The sequence below is a fragment of the Cyprinodon tularosa genome, unplaced genomic scaffold (assembly GCF_016077235.1).
Source record: "Cyprinodon tularosa strain WSP-4 unplaced genomic scaffold, ASM1607723v1 ctg56, whole genome shotgun sequence".
Classification (NCBI taxonomy): Eukaryota; Metazoa; Chordata; class Actinopteri; order Cyprinodontiformes; family Cyprinodontidae; genus Cyprinodon; species Cyprinodon tularosa.
The window spans coordinates 194,677-211,078 of record NW_024039296.1 but is presented as its reverse complement, the minus strand read 5'-3'; the positions used below and the strand labels follow the sequence as shown (position 1 = coordinate 211,078).

At 45.5% G+C, this 16,402-nt stretch overlaps 2 protein-coding genes across 6 annotated transcripts in view; one reads left to right on the top strand and one right to left on the bottom strand.

The window, feature by feature from the left end:
* The window catches only part of osbpl5 (oxysterol binding protein-like 5), a 50,237-nt gene extending 41,880 nt beyond the window's left edge, over nt 1–8,357 (top strand). For 3 of the 5 annotated variants that reach the window (XM_038305539.1, XM_038305541.1, XM_038305540.1), the window contains 8 exons: nt 1,258–1,355; nt 2,445–2,534; nt 2,782–2,918; nt 3,228–3,407; nt 3,491–3,620; nt 4,852–4,966; nt 5,935–6,037; nt 6,692–6,827. In XM_038305539.1, the coding sequence (XP_038161467.1) occupies nt 1,258–1,355; nt 2,445–2,534; nt 2,782–2,918; nt 3,228–3,407; nt 3,491–3,620; nt 4,852–4,966; nt 5,935–6,037; nt 6,692–6,827 (989 nt within the window). Of the gene's footprint in view, nt 1–1,257; nt 1,356–2,444; nt 2,535–2,781; nt 2,919–3,227; nt 3,408–3,490; nt 3,644–4,569; nt 4,595–4,851; nt 4,967–5,934; nt 6,038–6,691 lie in introns of those variants that run through there. The other 2 variants (XM_038305538.1, XM_038305542.1) reach the window with 2 other exon arrangements.
* A 3,480-nt stretch (nt 8,358–11,837) lies between these two features.
* On the bottom strand, nt 11,838–15,861 carry LOC119796796. Its single transcript, XM_038305526.1, is given in 4 exon segments — nt 11,838–13,580; nt 13,582–14,213; nt 14,296–14,478; nt 14,523–15,861. Coding segments are annotated over 4 exon segments (3,756 nt in total). The 3' UTR covers nt 11,838–11,978.
* Between the last annotated feature and the right edge of the window lie 541 nt (nt 15,862–16,402).

The window sequence follows — 16,402 nt, the reverse complement described above, 5'->3', positions numbered from 1 at the left end:
TCTTTTGTCCTAGATTGTATTGATTCAGTGGGAGACTATGTATATAGTGCTCCAGTTGAATTAAATGGTTATTTTTCTCAGAGCTTTTTTTTATCTCAATAGATTCCTTTTGGTAAATGTTCTTGCAGGATTATTTTCACATCTCTTAAAATCTTTTGTTGGATTTGATTTCTGTTTTGACGGCAAAAAATCCTCTCAAGGTTGTTCAGAAAGAACAGCAAAAAAAGCATAGAATTATCTAGTTTAAATGTATTTTCATTCAGGTTTATCCTATAGATATCTTTTAGGTGCTTTTATTCCAATGTTATCCTAATTATAAAATAAATGCTGTAAAATTCATAGTATGTTTCAAATTAAAGGTGCGTTATTTATTATCTATTGTTGGTGTTGAGAACGCCTAGCAAGCAAACAAAGCCCACAGATGCTCTAATCCAGCGTAGCTCCTGTAGTGGCTTCATCTTGCAGAGAAACATAGCTAATCAGATAAGCTGTGAGACAGCTCTCATAGGATGAAAGAGCACACAGTTGATCACAGCAGTAGCTTCTTCAGTAGCTTTGAGAAAGAGAGAGAGGGAGGAGCTAAATGGAAAGAGAGCCAGGTGCATCATCTATTGGAAAAGAACATGAAGTTATCAGCAGATGCTCCGCTAAAGGCCCCTGCAGGAAGGTTTACTGCTAAACTGATATCAGATTGAGTTCATTTTCAAGCCTTCTTCAGTCAGCCCCTCAGACAGAAGGGCATCGACTGCTGCGTTGGTTCCTGCTCAGATATTATGTCTCGCACAGACTGTTGACAAACCAATATTGTTATTTTATTTTCAACTAAAATTCAGTGCTAGCCTGCTAACTTATTTCCTGATTAATTTATCTTATGGTTCCTGTTTTCTTTAACTGACTTCAGGTGTTCTTATCAGCCCTGCAGCCATGCAGAGAACACAGGAAGCTAATATGCAAACTCGCCCACCCTATTTACACAGTCATCTCTTTGTTCAGACAAATCCTGTGTGTGCTGCATCTTTTACAACTTCAGGCTGCAGCCAACTTGTTGGGCTGCAGGAAATTAAACAGTGCTTTGTACCTGGTCCCTGCCATGGCTGATATCTAGAATTAGATGTGATTAATAGGTACAATCAAAATTATTTGTGTCTTTATTCCTCAGATTTTAATTTTGGACTGTGTTTACAGATAATAGAATGTGAAAGTCAAGACATTATAGTTACCTGATGAGTTGTTGATCTGATGCTTTACCTCCTGTAGGAATCCTGTATGGCACCATGACATTAGAGCTGGGAGGGAAAGTTACCATCGAATGCGAGAAGATGAAATGTTATGCAGAGCTGGAGTACAAATTAAAGGTATGTCTTTAAAGAAGATTTAAGTTGAGCTATCAAAAAAGAAGTGAATTTGGAAATGAAAAAATGTCAGAATCATTAAAAATGACAGAAAGCATTATCAATACATGTCAATGTCAAAACCCCACACTTAATAATAGTTTTTTGGCTCATTAGTTGATCTGTAATTTCCCTCTGGGATTATTAAAGTATGTCTGATTCGGATTCTTGTTGGATACTGAATCCCATTCTGTTTTTGGCCCTGTTCATTAATCTATCTTCATGCATTTGATAGCTACTTTTATCCAAAGGGGGACGTGGCACTAAAGTTCATAACAAATTTAACTTCAAGCCGGTTTCTGCAGGTTTCCTAAAAAATCAAAGATTTCATAATTTTGTCATTTTTAAAGCTCTTTAGATCCTTCAAGGCTTAAAATTGTAGGTGTTTAATACACTAAGCCACATCTAGTGCTTCTCACAGTCTCCATTTCTTCTTCGTTTTGTAGCTATCCTATGGCATATTCATTCAGTCTATTGGTTATAGTTCTGGCTGGACAATTTGTCTGTTTTAGGCTGGGATGAAGCCACTAGGCACAGAGCAGAAAACCTGTTTGCTTTCCTGAATCATTCTTAGTGATTAAAGTTTTGTCCTGAAACTAGCTCTATTTGATTAGAATCAATATGTTCTCATCACTTTATTCACTACTAACTCCTACAACAGGAGCACGTTATGGCAGAGGATTGGCTGAATTTATGGGACTGCCTTAAATCTGTCTTCCATAACTTTTAGAAAGCTTAGTGTATGAGAACGCTGAAATTAGGTGACCCTTATGTCTCATGTGACAACTTAAAACATCAACTTCAACTAAGAAAGTAATGTTTAGCCAAAATTACTAAGTGTAATATGAGCTATTCTTTAACTATCTTTGTTGGTTAACTTGAAACGTTTATTTCTCATTTTAATGTGGGTCTTAAATCATATTAAAGTTACCATCAGTCCTAAATTCTCCTTCCTAAAACTTTGGTTTAAATCTCTGAGTTGGATTTAATAGATCATTTGTACCGTTTCCTATCCTGAAAGATAAAAGGAACTGTTTTCTTTCTGTTCTGTAGCCTTTCCTGGGAGGCGCCGGCTCAGTAAATCAGATCAGTGGAAAGATCATGATGGGGGACGAACTCATGGCCACGATTGATGGACACTGGGTGAGACGACCTCTACTCTCAGCATCCCTGTTTACTTCACACTAGTTGCTCACTTATTCTCTACTGTCATTTGGTAATTATAGTTTCTAAAGGAGAAGGCAGACATTTTAAGAAAGAGACTCCATAATCTCCCCTAAAGCATTATTATTACTACCACATAAATGACGTATCACTGTCGGTATAGAACAGTAAGAGACCAAATTATTAATGTCATACATCAGCTTAAACTTATCATTTTTCAAATCAGGACAGCGAGGTGTTTATTCAGGAGAAGCGCTCCGGCCAGCAGGAGACATTGTGGAACCCAACTCAAGAAATCCGCAGCAGGCGCCTCAAGCGACAAGTGGTCCAGTTAGACCAGCAGGGGGAGTTTGAGTCTGAAAGGTAAACCTGATGGGACGCGTTTTACTTGTCAAAAACCACAGCAGACTTTACAAACTGCCTCTCCACCTGTGTGAACTGAGATAAAACTAGTCTAAGTTTGCAGCAATCCAACTATTATAGATAAATAAAGCCTAGAGGATTTGTAGCTGTCTAAACATTTTGTCACCAAAGGAACACAAACACCGGCATAATTTTTCATTAAAACACTCAGATTTTATTTGCCAAATGTAAAAACAAATTTTTAAAAAAATCTTTAGTGTCTAGTTGTTTATTCTAAACAGCTGAACTGATTGGGGGATGTTCCAACAGGCTGTGGCAGCACGTTACCAGCGCCATCCTGGATCGGGACCAAGTGAGGGCAACTCAGGAGAAGTTTGTCCTTGAGGAGGCTCAGCGGAGAGAAGCCAAAGAGAGAGGAGAGAGAGCCTGGATCCCAAAACTTTTCCAGCAGGATCCCGTCACCTCAGAGTGGACCTACATCCACCTCGAGTATGACCAACCCACTCTCTCTATCAGAACCAGACTACACCATATAAAAGATCTGCTTTAAGGATCGCGTTTTTGCTTTTCAGCACACGGCCGTGGGACAATGAGGCTTGCCTCGTCCAGTTTGAGAAGGATGGAGTGATTCAGACGCAAGAGAAGATCCATAGACGACACAACGGGCTTTCCTACAGCCACACCTGGACCAGGCAACACAAGGTGAAACTGCAAATTCACTTTGATTTAAAGGAATAGTACACCCAAAACATGATTAGCCTTCATTTTCTACTCACCCCCATGCTGAACAACACTCTGGAGTACTTTTTTGATATCTCAAATGCATCTGGAGATCTGGGAGGCTTCTTGCTGTCTGCTGACATTCAAATAATGGAGGTCTATGGTGCCCGAGTCAGAAAGGTCCATAAAAGTCCACAAAAAACGTGTCAATATTCCTCCATACTGCTCGTCCAATGTATTCCAAGTGTCCTGAGTGGGTAGCATCCAGAATTTACTCGAAACGAAGTCATTTAGAATGTTTTTAGAGCATAAACAGTAGTGTATAGGATTTCCTGAAAGCGCGCGCCGGCGCGTTCATGACGCTACGGAAACCGCGGCAGACCAAGCCAGATGATTGTGCGCATTCAGCTCGGCAAAGAACTCATGCTCTTCCTCAACACTGAAGTCCTCAGACCTTTTTCTTTCGTTGTTTCTTTCTTTGCACAGGTAAACAGCACATTTCTTCTTCTACGCTTGCATTATCGGCAGAGCAGACGCTGAATGCGCACTTTCATCTGGTTTGGTCTGCCGGCTTCCGTAGCGTCATGAACGCGCCGGCGCGCGCTTTCAGGAAATCCTATAAACTACTGTTTATGCTCTAAAAACATTCTAAATGACTTAGTTTCGAATAAATTCTGGATGCTACCCACTCAGGACACTTGGAATACATTGGACGAGCAGTATGGAGGAATATTGACACGTTTTTTGTGGACTTTTATGGACCTTTCTGCCTCGGGCGCCATGGACCTCCATTATTTGAATGTCAGCAGACAGCAAGAAGCCTCCCAGATCTCCAGATGCATTTGAGATATCAAAAAAGTACTCCAGAGTGTTGTTCAGCATGGGGGTGAGTAGAAAATGAAGGCTAATCATGTTTTGGGTGTACTATTCCTTTAAAATGATCGATAGTGAAACGCTTGACTTTGGGATCTTCCTTCCAACAAGCCTCACATGAGGTAAATAAATGAATAGATAACAATAGATGCCCTGAGTAATTTTACTCCATGAATGCAGAGCTGTTTCCTCTAGAGTCACACTGCAGCTACGCTTCAGCTGCTTTAAAGAGACCAAGCTAAAATGAAGAACAACACATTCTTCATTTCAGCTTGGTTTCCCCATATATATTGATTCCTATATATAAAAATAAAAAATGTGTTTTATCTGTCATTCACAGTCGGAGATAAATGGGAAACACAGGAAAACAAGCAGCCAGCCGTCCACCTGCAGCCAGAACACGGAGAGCAGCAGCACCACTCCAGAACCAACACACGAATCCTCAGATAATGAAGGTGAGGATGTATTCAGATGCAAGCAAGGATACAAGGAACGCCCTTCAGCGGCCATTTCCTCTGTACTCTACCATTGGTTGACTTCAGCAGATGGGTTATTCACTTATGTTGCAATTAAAGGTTTGAGGACAGAAGGGAAATATTTATTTTAAGCTTTGGTGTTTGTCCTTTTAGAAGAAGTTGGGTTATAAATGATTGCCGCTAATTAAAGCAGGTTTATTTTTTTCTTGAGAATTGCCCAAGAATATGCAAAGGCATCTAACATGAATATTTTTTATAATTACTTTATTTCTTTAGAAATCCGTTAAATAAATGAATGATAAAACATTTCTTTCATGCTATCAATATTACGTGTTGGTGTCCTGCTCCATATAAATCTCTTATTTATTCTGTATATTCGAGTTTGCAGGTTTGAGAAGCATTAGGTCCTTAAGAACTTCAGATACTAAAAAGCCCAAACATTTTAAAAAGAGCTGCTGTGCGTAGATGAGGTTATATCAGGTAGTTGGCCTCAGTGTCTGTGCTTTAATTTAAGTGATGCTCAAAATTGTTGAAGCATGACTTCAAGCTCTCCTCTCTAATCCTTCCTGATCCTGTTCCTTTAAATCTGCCTTGGGTTTTTAGCTTCAAATCAGGCAGAAAATCCAGTTTAGCATTTCCATTTACAGCCAAGGTCTGCTGCAGCGGCACAGAATATAAGGAACCCACTAAAGAACAAAGTCTCTAAAGTCCCATTTTAGATATTTATCAGTTGGCTAGATATATATAGTTATCAATATTTATCAATTGGATCGGTTTAAGATATTTCCTCTGGGTTTGATGGGTTTTTCTACATGGAATTTTTTTCTGCTAAGATAAAATCTTTTTTTTTTTTTATTGTGTAAAAATGAGAAGTACAAACTGAATTTTGTTTTGTAAAATTTTACGCTTTAGTTTATTGTTGTGTTTTGTTATATTTCTGTGTCCAGGCTTCTCTACCCAATGTGCCCGCTGCAGTAAAGAGGTGAAGGACATTGCTGTGATCGAAGCCTCCATCACATCCATAAAGAAAACCCAGCAGGATATTCAAAGGTGAGAAGATCTCACTAGAATTTATCTGAGGATCAAATAAAACTAAATTAATCCCAGTTAATAGATTTAGAATCACTCATACAATCAATAAGTTGGTCTTAATTGGGAAATGAGGTGCGCTTCTCTTATAAAACATCACATTGTCAAAGGAAAATGTACTTTTAAACAAAAAAAAAGTCGTAAGTATATTTCATTGAACAATGATAATGCTACATGATTAAGACCCTTATGAAGAATTGAAAAAAAATCCTTAGTGGTGTCACAGAAAAGAAGCTTTTTACATGTTTCCGATGTTTGTGTTTTTTATTAAATTTTTTTTTTTATTCTTCTTTGATCGTCCTTTCCATCACTCTGATCTTTTAAGTTGGTGCTGATTTGCTATCTGTGATAATCATATGACCTGTAATAAATATTAAAAGATGTTAATGTCTTTATGATAGATTTGATATAGTTTCCTTCATTGTTTACTTCAGCCAAGAGTTTTTTTTCTTAAATATTTTTGCTACATTAAACAAGCACAAAATATTTTACCAGCACATAAGGCCTACATTTTTAGTGCCTAATAACTAATATTGGTTGTGGTGCTGATATTTTCACTTTTCTAACATGAATGATTAAGAAATTCCAAAACATTGTGACTCTCTCTGTCTGCAGGAACCTGGTGGCTCTGAGTCGTCAGCTGTCTCGGCAGAGGGCCACAGACGACTCCACGTCCTTAACCGGCCGTCACTGCCTCATCCTCTGCGTTCTGCTCCTTTCCCAACTGCTCCTCAACTACGTCTTCACCTGAGCCAGCTCCTACAGGAAGAAGTTTCCCTCCAGCACCGGCCTGGATTTAAAGCTTCCAAAAAAAGCACAGACTCCCATTAAGGCGACGGAGACCTCAGATCAGTGCTCGGAGGGAAACTTCTTCCCTTTGAGTCCTTTGTAAGAAGAGGAGCATGGACTTAATAGCAATAAACACAGCCACAGCAACCGCCTGTCAGTCACCTGCAGAGAGGAACGGCACCTCCTAGTGTAGCCAGACTGAAACAGCACCGGCACCCTCGCACTTTGGAAAGGAAAGGGAATTTATACTTGGAAGACTGAATGATTTGATGAAAGAAATGACAGAGAGGATTTTTTCACCATTCCTTAGTGTCTTTTTTTTATACACATGCATATATATAAAACGTTGCCCTGCAATACTGTTCATCTGTGGGCGTGCCTCTGTAAGTGTGGTGTTTGTATTATCACTAGGCCCTATGGGCACAAGCAGATCACGTCTTGGACTTCTCCTGCTCCCCTTCCATTTCAGACTTTCGGCCTTAACTATGAAGCCAAAAAAAGAGGAAAAGTACCGGATATAATTATACAAATGAAGAAATAACATCTTCAAACCATGCAATTGTGGGGTTCTTTTTTGTTTTTTTATTAATGTTCACTCAAATACACTCTGTCTCGTCTTTTTAAGAATGATTTTACCAAAACAGTATTTATACTCTGAAAGGACAGAGTTCTTGTTTACAGGGATAATAGGATGTGCTCTTTGTGACACATCGGAAGAAAGGAAGGATAACGAGTTGGAGGCGGGGCAGAAAGCCAAACAGAGTGTCTTTATATTTGTGTGCCTGCTGTATCTGAAGGGATGGTAGATAGCATCGGTCTGGACCACTGAACGAGTGAATTGCGTACAATCAGTCTCAGTGCGAAGGAAGGAACAGGGAAACAAGAGTATATGAGCCTAAGAGAAGGGATTTCTGTGTCCACCGTGGTCTGCACCACCTCCAAGTGACTGTCTTAGTTGTAAACACTTAGTAATGAAAAAAAAAAAGAGTTGACTTTTAATCACTTTGTATATATTTGTCTGGCCGTCAGTTTCAAAGAGATCTGAGAATGTATTTATTAGTCGATTCACCGTGTCTTCACTAATTCAGGACAAAGGACCTGGAGCAACAATCACTCCTTTAGGGTTAGCCAGTTGGTCTGGTTATGTGCTCCAGCGTGATTGAATACATGTAAGCCTGGAAGTCTTTTTTTTGTATTTTTATTTAAACACAACACAGCCATGATGGTGGATCTGTTGGTCTCCGAGTTACGTTCTGATCACCAGTAATCGTCCTGCAGAGAACCAACAGCACAACAGAAGCTCAGCCCTATGAATGCTTGGATTAATACCTTAAGTTTCTTCTTTTCACTCATGTTTTCTACTCTGCTGCCATGTTGTGGGGATCTACATGCCAGATATTTTTGTTGTATGGAACACAATAATATAACACAGTAATGTTTTCATTCATATGTTGATACTGTAGCACTACAGTAAAAATGTTTCACCCCTGGAGCAGTCTGTGTGTTCTTGTTCTCTGCTCCAAACAAACCTAAAGATTCTAGAGCTGTTGCTCTAAATCTCCACCAGATGGTGATGCTGTCATCCATAAAGTCAGATCTATGTGGGCCTGAAGAAACCCTTTATGGGATTACTTTGTAATATAATCTAACTTTATCACTGCTTTCATTACTGTTTAATGTATCCACCTGTTTTACTGGTTAAGATATGCACTGCAAAATTTGAAATCAGAAGTTATTTTTTCTTGAATTGAGGGGCCAAGAAAATGTACATTTCAATAGAAAAAAACAATTGAATTATTTATTTGAAGTGCATTGTATCATATTTTAAGATTAAAACAACGCATTCCATTGGCTAATTTATTTACTTGCTTAAATTAAGCCTAAATACACTTAAGAAATTTTTTTTTATTTCTAGATCGTTTTTTGCAGTTTGAATGTTTGCTGGTTTGCCTCATATTACTGTGCAACACATTGCCACATGTTGCATGGTTTTAAGTGTGTGTTTTAAAGATAATTACACTAAATTGAATATCAAGAAATGTCTCCTGAGAAGAAAATGGGATAAGAAATCCCCCAAACTTTATGATCTTTATGACTAGAAAATAAAAATCTAGCCCATTTATATTGCTGTTTTTTGAAAGCAAAATTGGTTTACAAGATTAATAGAAAGAGCTAAGGTAGGAAAGTAACTTAGATAAATATAATTGGATTATAAAATACTATTTTTATCATAAACTTACGGTATATATACGGTGTGAAATGGAGCCTAGTCGGAGGTTCAGCTGAAGAAACGAATTGCTCTCCTACATCCACCTGCGACACAGCCAATCAGCTGTTTGTTCCTGTGCGCAGGCGGTGGATGCGCTGTGACTTCAATCAGATGACAAAGTTTCAACCCACCTCCAGCCCCTCCTCCACCATCGTAGCTAAAGCTTCATCAGAGTCTCACTGCGTTTTCATCTCAACCGGTCCGGAAGAAGACCACCATGTTGAACCTGGTTCTGCCAGAGGTTTCTTCCCTACGGGGAGTTTTTCCTCTCCACTGTCGCTTCATGCTTGCTCATCATAGACAGGTTAGAGGTGAAGCTCTAGTATCAGCTCACGCAGTCCACTGGATCTCCCCATAAACCTCAGCATACCGTCTCACTAACCAGCAGTCTAAAGACTGACCAACTTCATCTATCTCCACTCCACCACCAGGCCTGGGGGGAAACATATCTGCAAAAATTAAGCACTGTGTGTCCAGCCGTGTGAGTTTTTCAGATTGAACTGTTGCAGAACAGGAACCAGACGAGTGTGAATCATTTTAACGTCTAACTGCAAAAGGGAAGATCTCTGCCAAAATGAAGGCCTATGGGTAACCGAACCAAAGTGTGAGTACAAAGTACTATTAAGAAGATATTTAATGTAAATTTAAGTTCAGCTTTTTAGAATGGCATTACAAAATAAAGAATTGTAGGAAGTGGTTTTTGAAAATAAATAGTTGCTTTGATCGTGAGAAAATGAAATTAAAGGGAAAAAATACCAATATGAAAAATATTTTTTTCATTTTCAGTTTTCATTTCCCCTTTCAGCTATAGTGAGATATATCACTTTTTTGTTTATTTTGATAAACAGATATTCATCAGAAAGTATGTCACTGACTCTACTGACCATGACGAATCATGAGTGGTATGTCCAAGACTTCTTATCAACTTTAAAGAGAAAACGCTTGTTACCTGCAAAACCCCTGAGTGGATACTTGGCAAATAATCAAGAACGCCTGAGACAGAAACTAAAGAGAAGAAAGGAATGTGTCTGGGGTTTCTTGGGTTCCTTTAGATACCAGGATTCTTAGGCTCAACTGGATTTACACTTCCTGTGTGTTAAGGAAATATTTCATTGATTGAAAGGGTAAAACTGGTCTGACAACTGGGCGTTTTTGACCAGATGGAACTGAAGATCTGAACTGAAGAAGGAAAAGCATTATTAGTGAATTGGTAAATAGGCTTACCTCTTTAGAGAAGACAGGAAATAACTTTAGTTTGGTCACTTATGAAGTATTCCTCTTCTAAGATGCATTAAGGAAAAAGTCCAAATGAAAGCGCCTAAAGAGGTCTGATTTATCACTTTTGGACAAAAAGAAATCCAATTAAAAAAAACTTTCTATAGACTGACAGAGTTGTTTTTATATGACCAGCTGTGAGTTTGGTTTCAGTAAGGACCTACAATAACAATAAAAGCATAACCCCAGTTCTTAGAATAATATGAGCGAGGTGTCTCGCTATGGGATGCAGCCTCCTGCAGCCCTGATAGAAGCATCTATCTCAATCTGCCAATCCTGATTGGCCGGTGGAAGTGCCCGTCATACGCCACGCCCCGTAGCTCCGACTACTAAAGCGTGTGCGGATCACGGCACTCCAATTCAACAAGAAAACCTCTTCTTGCCGCCCTGCAAGAAGGGTCGTCTGGCGAGACACCTCGCTCATATTATTCTAAGAACTGGGGTTATGTTAGATAACCAAACGTTCTTTTTCATAATATTCACTCGGTGTCTCGCTATGGGATATGGTAGCTCCCGTATTGTCAGACAGCTTATCGAACAAGAACCGGCCGATGGGGAAGGTCCACAAGGTCAGTTATGACTCTAGGACCGCACTGGCCACGCACGGTCCAGACACGTCAAGCATGTAGAACCGGACAAAAGTCAGAGGCGAAGACCAATTCGCCGCTGAACAAATGTCCTGAACGGACACTCCCCGAAATAAAGCCCAGGACGCAGCCATCCCGCGGGTAGAGTGTGCACGCAGACCCGCCGGGGGCTGCAGACCCCTGCTTCCATACGCCAAAGCTATAGCCTCCACCACCCAGTGGGCGAGGCGTTGCTTTGTGATCGGCTGCCCCTTACGGGGCTCCGCCCAGGAGAATAAGAGCTGATCACTCATCCTGAAGCTCTGCGTCCTGTCCATATAAGAGCGCACGGCTCGAACAGGGCACAGCGTGTGCGCTCGCCGTTCACCTGGGGGGGCGGCGAACGCCGCTAGCTCGATCGGTGAACAAGAACCAACCACTTTAGGAACAAAGGCCGGGTTGGGCTTCAGAACCATACGCGTGTATTCCGGGTCGAACCGGGTACATGCGGGGCTCACAGAGAGCGCATGAATGTCGCTGACTCGTTTCGCAGTGGCCAGGGCCAGTAACAGCACTGTCTTGAGAGACAGATGTTTAAGACTGGACCCCAACAACGGTTCAAATGGGGGTCCCTTAAGCCCCTCCAGAACCACCGACAAATCCCACGGAGGCAGCAAAGGTCTGGAGACGGGGAGGAGCCTGCGGGCACCCTTCATAAACCGACAAACCAAAGGGTGTTGGCTCGCCGTTTTGTCTCCAAAACCTATATGGCATGCTGCTATAGCTGCCAGATAAACCTTAACCGTGGAAAAAGCTTTTCCTTTATCAATCAGTTCCTGTAAAAACGACAGAATCGCTGGTACAGAACACTGAAAAGGAACGTAGTCCCGTTCAAGACACCACCGCTCAAACAGTCCCCACTTGGAGCCATATAGGTTCCTAGTGGAGGGAGCCCTGGCGTTTTGGATAGTATTAATTACACTCTGAGGGAGCCCGGCAGTGGTTAAATTAAGCCACTCACGGGCCAGGCCCACAGCTGCAGTCGCTCCGGGTGTGGGTGGTACACTGTCCCCGCACCCTGCGAGAGCAGGTCCCTGCGCAGCGGCAGCTCCCAAGGCTGGGCGCACAGCATCTGGAATATCTCCGCCAGCCAGTGTTGCGCTGGCCAGTGCGGAGCTATTAGGATCAGTCTGTGGTTGAATGCCCTCACTCTGGCGAGAGTGGGGGGTATCAGGGCCAGCGGTGGAAACGCGTATAGCAGCTCGTGCGGCCAGGCGTGCGCTAATGCGTCTACGCCCAGAGGGGCATTCAGAGTGCTCAGAGAGAAGAACAGCTCGCATCGAGCGTTTTCCCTGGACGCGAACAGATCTATCTGAGCGCGCCCATAGCGCGCCCATATCTGCTCCACGACCTGTGGGTGCAGCGTCCATTCCCCGTACACTGGCGCGCCTCTGGACAGCAGGTCCGCACCCGTGTTCAAGTCTCCCGGGACGTGCGTCGCTCTCAGGGAGAGAAAGTGGGTACTGCTCCAGAGAATCAGGTCGCGCGCCAGATTGTGCAACATGCGGGAGCGCAGGCCCCCTTGGCGGTTGATATACGCCACTGTTGTCGTGTTGTCCGTCCTCACCAGGACATGGTGACCCGAGAGGAATGGGAGGAAGTGTCTCAGAGAAAGAAACACCGCCGAAAGTTCGAGAAAGTTTATGTGAAGGCGCTGGAGGGCCTGGCTCCAGCGACCCCTCACAGACCTGCCCTCGTGAATGCCGCCCCAGCCTGATAGGCTGGCATCCGTGGTTACCACTTTCCTGGACGAGACGGTGCCCATAGGCACCCCTTGGGTCAGGAAGGACGGGGCTCGCCAACAGCGCAGAGCTGTTATACAGTCCGCTGTGACCGTTATCCGCCGTGCGCCATGACGCACGGGGTCCATTCGGAGCGAAGCGACCCAGCGCTGAAAGTCCCGCATGTGAAGGCGGCCGAGGCGAATCACGAGGATGGCTGAGGCCATCAGACCCAGCAACCGAAGGCACAGTCTGAACTGGACAGACCTGTGCAGACGGAATTGTGACAGGCACGTTCTGAAAACCGTCACTCTTTCCTCTGACAGGCGGGCTGTGAACGGAACAGAGCGCAGGGATAATCCCAGAAAGCATATCTCCTGCGTTGGAGATAGGTGGCTTTTTTCCATATTTATCACAAAACCTAAATCCATCAGGTGTTTTGTGACAATGTGTGTGTGAACCCTGGCTTCCTGTTCTGACTGCGCTAACAGGAGCCAGTCGTCTAAATACGTGGCCAGACGTATCCCCCGGCGTCTGAGCGGGGCTACCGCGGCCTCTGTGCACCGTATGAAAACCCTCGGACTGAGAGACAGACCGAATGGTAGAACACGGTATTCGTAACACACCCCTTGAAAGGCAAACCGGAGATATTGTCTGTGAGGGGGATAAATGGGAATGTGGAAATACGCGTCTTTCAGATCCACGGACGAAAACCAGTCGTTCGGTCTTACTAGACGCAACAGAGCTGCATGTGTCAGCATCCTGAACTTGTATTTCCGCAGGAATTTGTTCAGGGCTCTTAAGTCCAGAATAGGGCGGATTCCTCTCCCCCCCCCGTTTGGGGACGAGGAAGTATCTGGAATAAAACCCTGACAGACTCTGTTCGGGAGATACGACAAAAACTGCTCGTTTGTCTATCAGAGAGAGAATTTCCTCCCGTAAAACTCGAGCTGATTCTCCCTGTGCATGTGAGTGTATTACACCGGAGAAGCGGGGAGGGACAGTGGCGAATTGAAGCCTGTATCCCCGGGAAATTGTGCGCAACACCCACGGTGGAGCTGCTGCTGCTCTCCAGCTTTCCCATCTGAGAGAGAGCGGGGGAACATATTGCGGCTCCTGCCCCGCGCCCCCCTGTGGTGGAACCGAGAAATGATTCTCGGGCACCACCGGAGGCACGGTGGAGCGCTCTGCTCTGCTCCGCGGGGACGGCGGTGCCCGTCCCGGGAGCAGAGCTGCAGGGGGCTGAGCGGCCACCCTGCTTATAGAGAGAGCATCGTCTGTTTTGGCTTTTTTTATTATCTGCACCCTCGGCTCGTGGCCTGGCTGTGACAGATTTATTTTTATTTTGACACCATTTTTTCTTTGAACAAGGGTGTGTGACTGTGCTTTTGGACATTCCGCTCGGGGCGCAACCGCGCAGACCTCCGGGGCGATGTCCTTCTCCTCGCAGACCGGCTCTGGGATGGGCAACGGTGGCGTGGGGTGCGCACAAACAAGCCAAAACGGTGGGCCTGCGCAACGGGGAACAGCAGGCTGCACCAACTGAGGAACTGGCGGCTGTCAGGCCGCCCTCTTTTTCTTCCTCGCCTGTGGGACCGAGCTCGCGGCGGCTGTGGGCGGCGGCGGCGTAGCGGTCGTGGAGGCAGGTTTCCCCTGCCAGCCGGCTCCGCGCTCCTTCCTCATCGGAGGGGGCGGACCTGGCGGTGGTGGCCGTCTTGGTACCTTAAAACGCGGCGGCTGGGAGGCTGCATGCGCAAAGGTTTTGCGTTGCACCGGAGGTGAAGGCGCAGGGGCTTTCCGAGGGAGACAAAGTTTGAGGGCCTCGTTGTCCTTTTTCTTTGCCTCACATCTTTGCTGCATTGTGGCCAATGCAGAGCCGAAGATGCCTTCAGGGACGATCGGCATATCCAGGATGTCATCCCGCTCCCTGTCGGTCAGGTTAGCGAGACTGAGCCATCGCGCTCGCTCCTGGACGACGAGGGTTGCCATCACCTTCCCTGTGGCCTGGACCGCGACACGTTGGATACGGAGAGACAGGTCCGCGATGACCGCCATCTCCTCCCACGCATCCGGGTCTTGCTCCTCAGCAGACGCGCCAAACAACTCCGCTTGGTAGGCAGTGAGGATGGAGAGGGTGCTGAGGGCTCTGGCCGAGAGGGCTGCTGCTTTGTATGCCTTTTCGGTCAGCGCAGACTGGAACCGTTCGGGCTTAGCTGGCAGCGTCGGGCGTCTGGGGGAAGCTGCAGACAGCTGGCTCACGCTGCCTGGGCAGAGGTGCGCAGCTACCGGGACTTCCACCGGAGGCATGGAGAGGAGGCCGTGGGCGTCCATCGCCTCGCAGTCGAGGGATGCTGCGCCCGAAATAGGGCTCCTGTTGCTGTATGGGCAGCTAGTCCATGTTTTGGAGAGCTCCGTCAGCAACTCGGGGAAGACAGGGAGAAGCTGCTTCACCGCATTTCGTGCCAGGGGAAGCCGTTTGCCTTCGTAGCGGGACCGGGTGGGCTCCGCTATTGCGACCGGCCAGGGAATCTCCAGCTTCTCTGCCGCGCGTTTGCACACGTCGAGCAGGTCCACATGGAGGGAGGGAGCTGGTGAGCTCGCTCCCCTGTCTTCCATGGCGGAAGGGCACGGCGGTTTAGGCCTCTCAGGCTGTGCTGGGGCCATGAAGGTGTCATCCTCTTCCTCGTCCTCTGATATGAGGAACGAGGTGTCGTCATCCTCCTCCATGGGACTGACTTCCAGCACGTCTTCCTCGGGAAACGGGGGGGCATGGAGCTGCTCGCACTGGGCACCCCAGTCGTAGTCAGTCTCCGGGGCTTCCCCAGCTGTGTCCACGTCCTCCTCCGCGGCTGCACCTTGTGCGGCGGTGGGGAGGAATGGATCACGGTCCGAGATGCTAACCTGGCGGGCTAGCCTGCATCTGAGGCTCTTGACCGTGAACACTTTGCAGTGTCCACAGGAGCCGGGAATTTCTAGGGCCAACCTGGCGTGGTCGACTCCTAGACAGGTACCGCACACCGGGTGGGTGTCTTTCCCTGAAATTTTATTCCCGCAGCAACAAAGACGGTGGTCTCCCCTGGCGTGGGGGTTTTGGACGGCCGCCATTTCCCGACGAGCTGGAGTGCTGGTAGGGAAAGGAACCGTAGCTAGCTGGCGTGCTAGCGTGGCGGGGTCGAGGAAGTAGCTGGTGTGCTAAATGCTCGTCCGACTCGAGCGTCCGTGGAGAGGAGCCGAGAGGGATTCCGCCGTGAAGAGAGACAAAAGGTTACCGGTCCGGTCTGGAGTGAGCGGACAGGGCAGAAGTCAGAGCACAGTGCTAGCGTCCGGCGACGGAAACTAGCAAGGTCCGTCTGTGGGCAGTTAAGCTAGCGAAGGCTCCGACGTGAGATAAGCTCTCAGGTGAGAAGAGGTTTTGAATTGGAGTGTCGTGATCCGCACACGCTTTAGTAGTCGGAGCTACGGGGCGTGGCGTATGACGGGCACTTCCACCGGCCAATCAGGATTGGCAGATTGAGATAGATGCTTCTATCAGGGCTGCAGGAGGCTGCATCCCATAGCGAGACACCGAGTGAATATTATGAAAAAGAACAGCAATGGACCTAAGGACCACCTTAGGATATTGCAAAAAGTGTTTTAATGTAGCTTT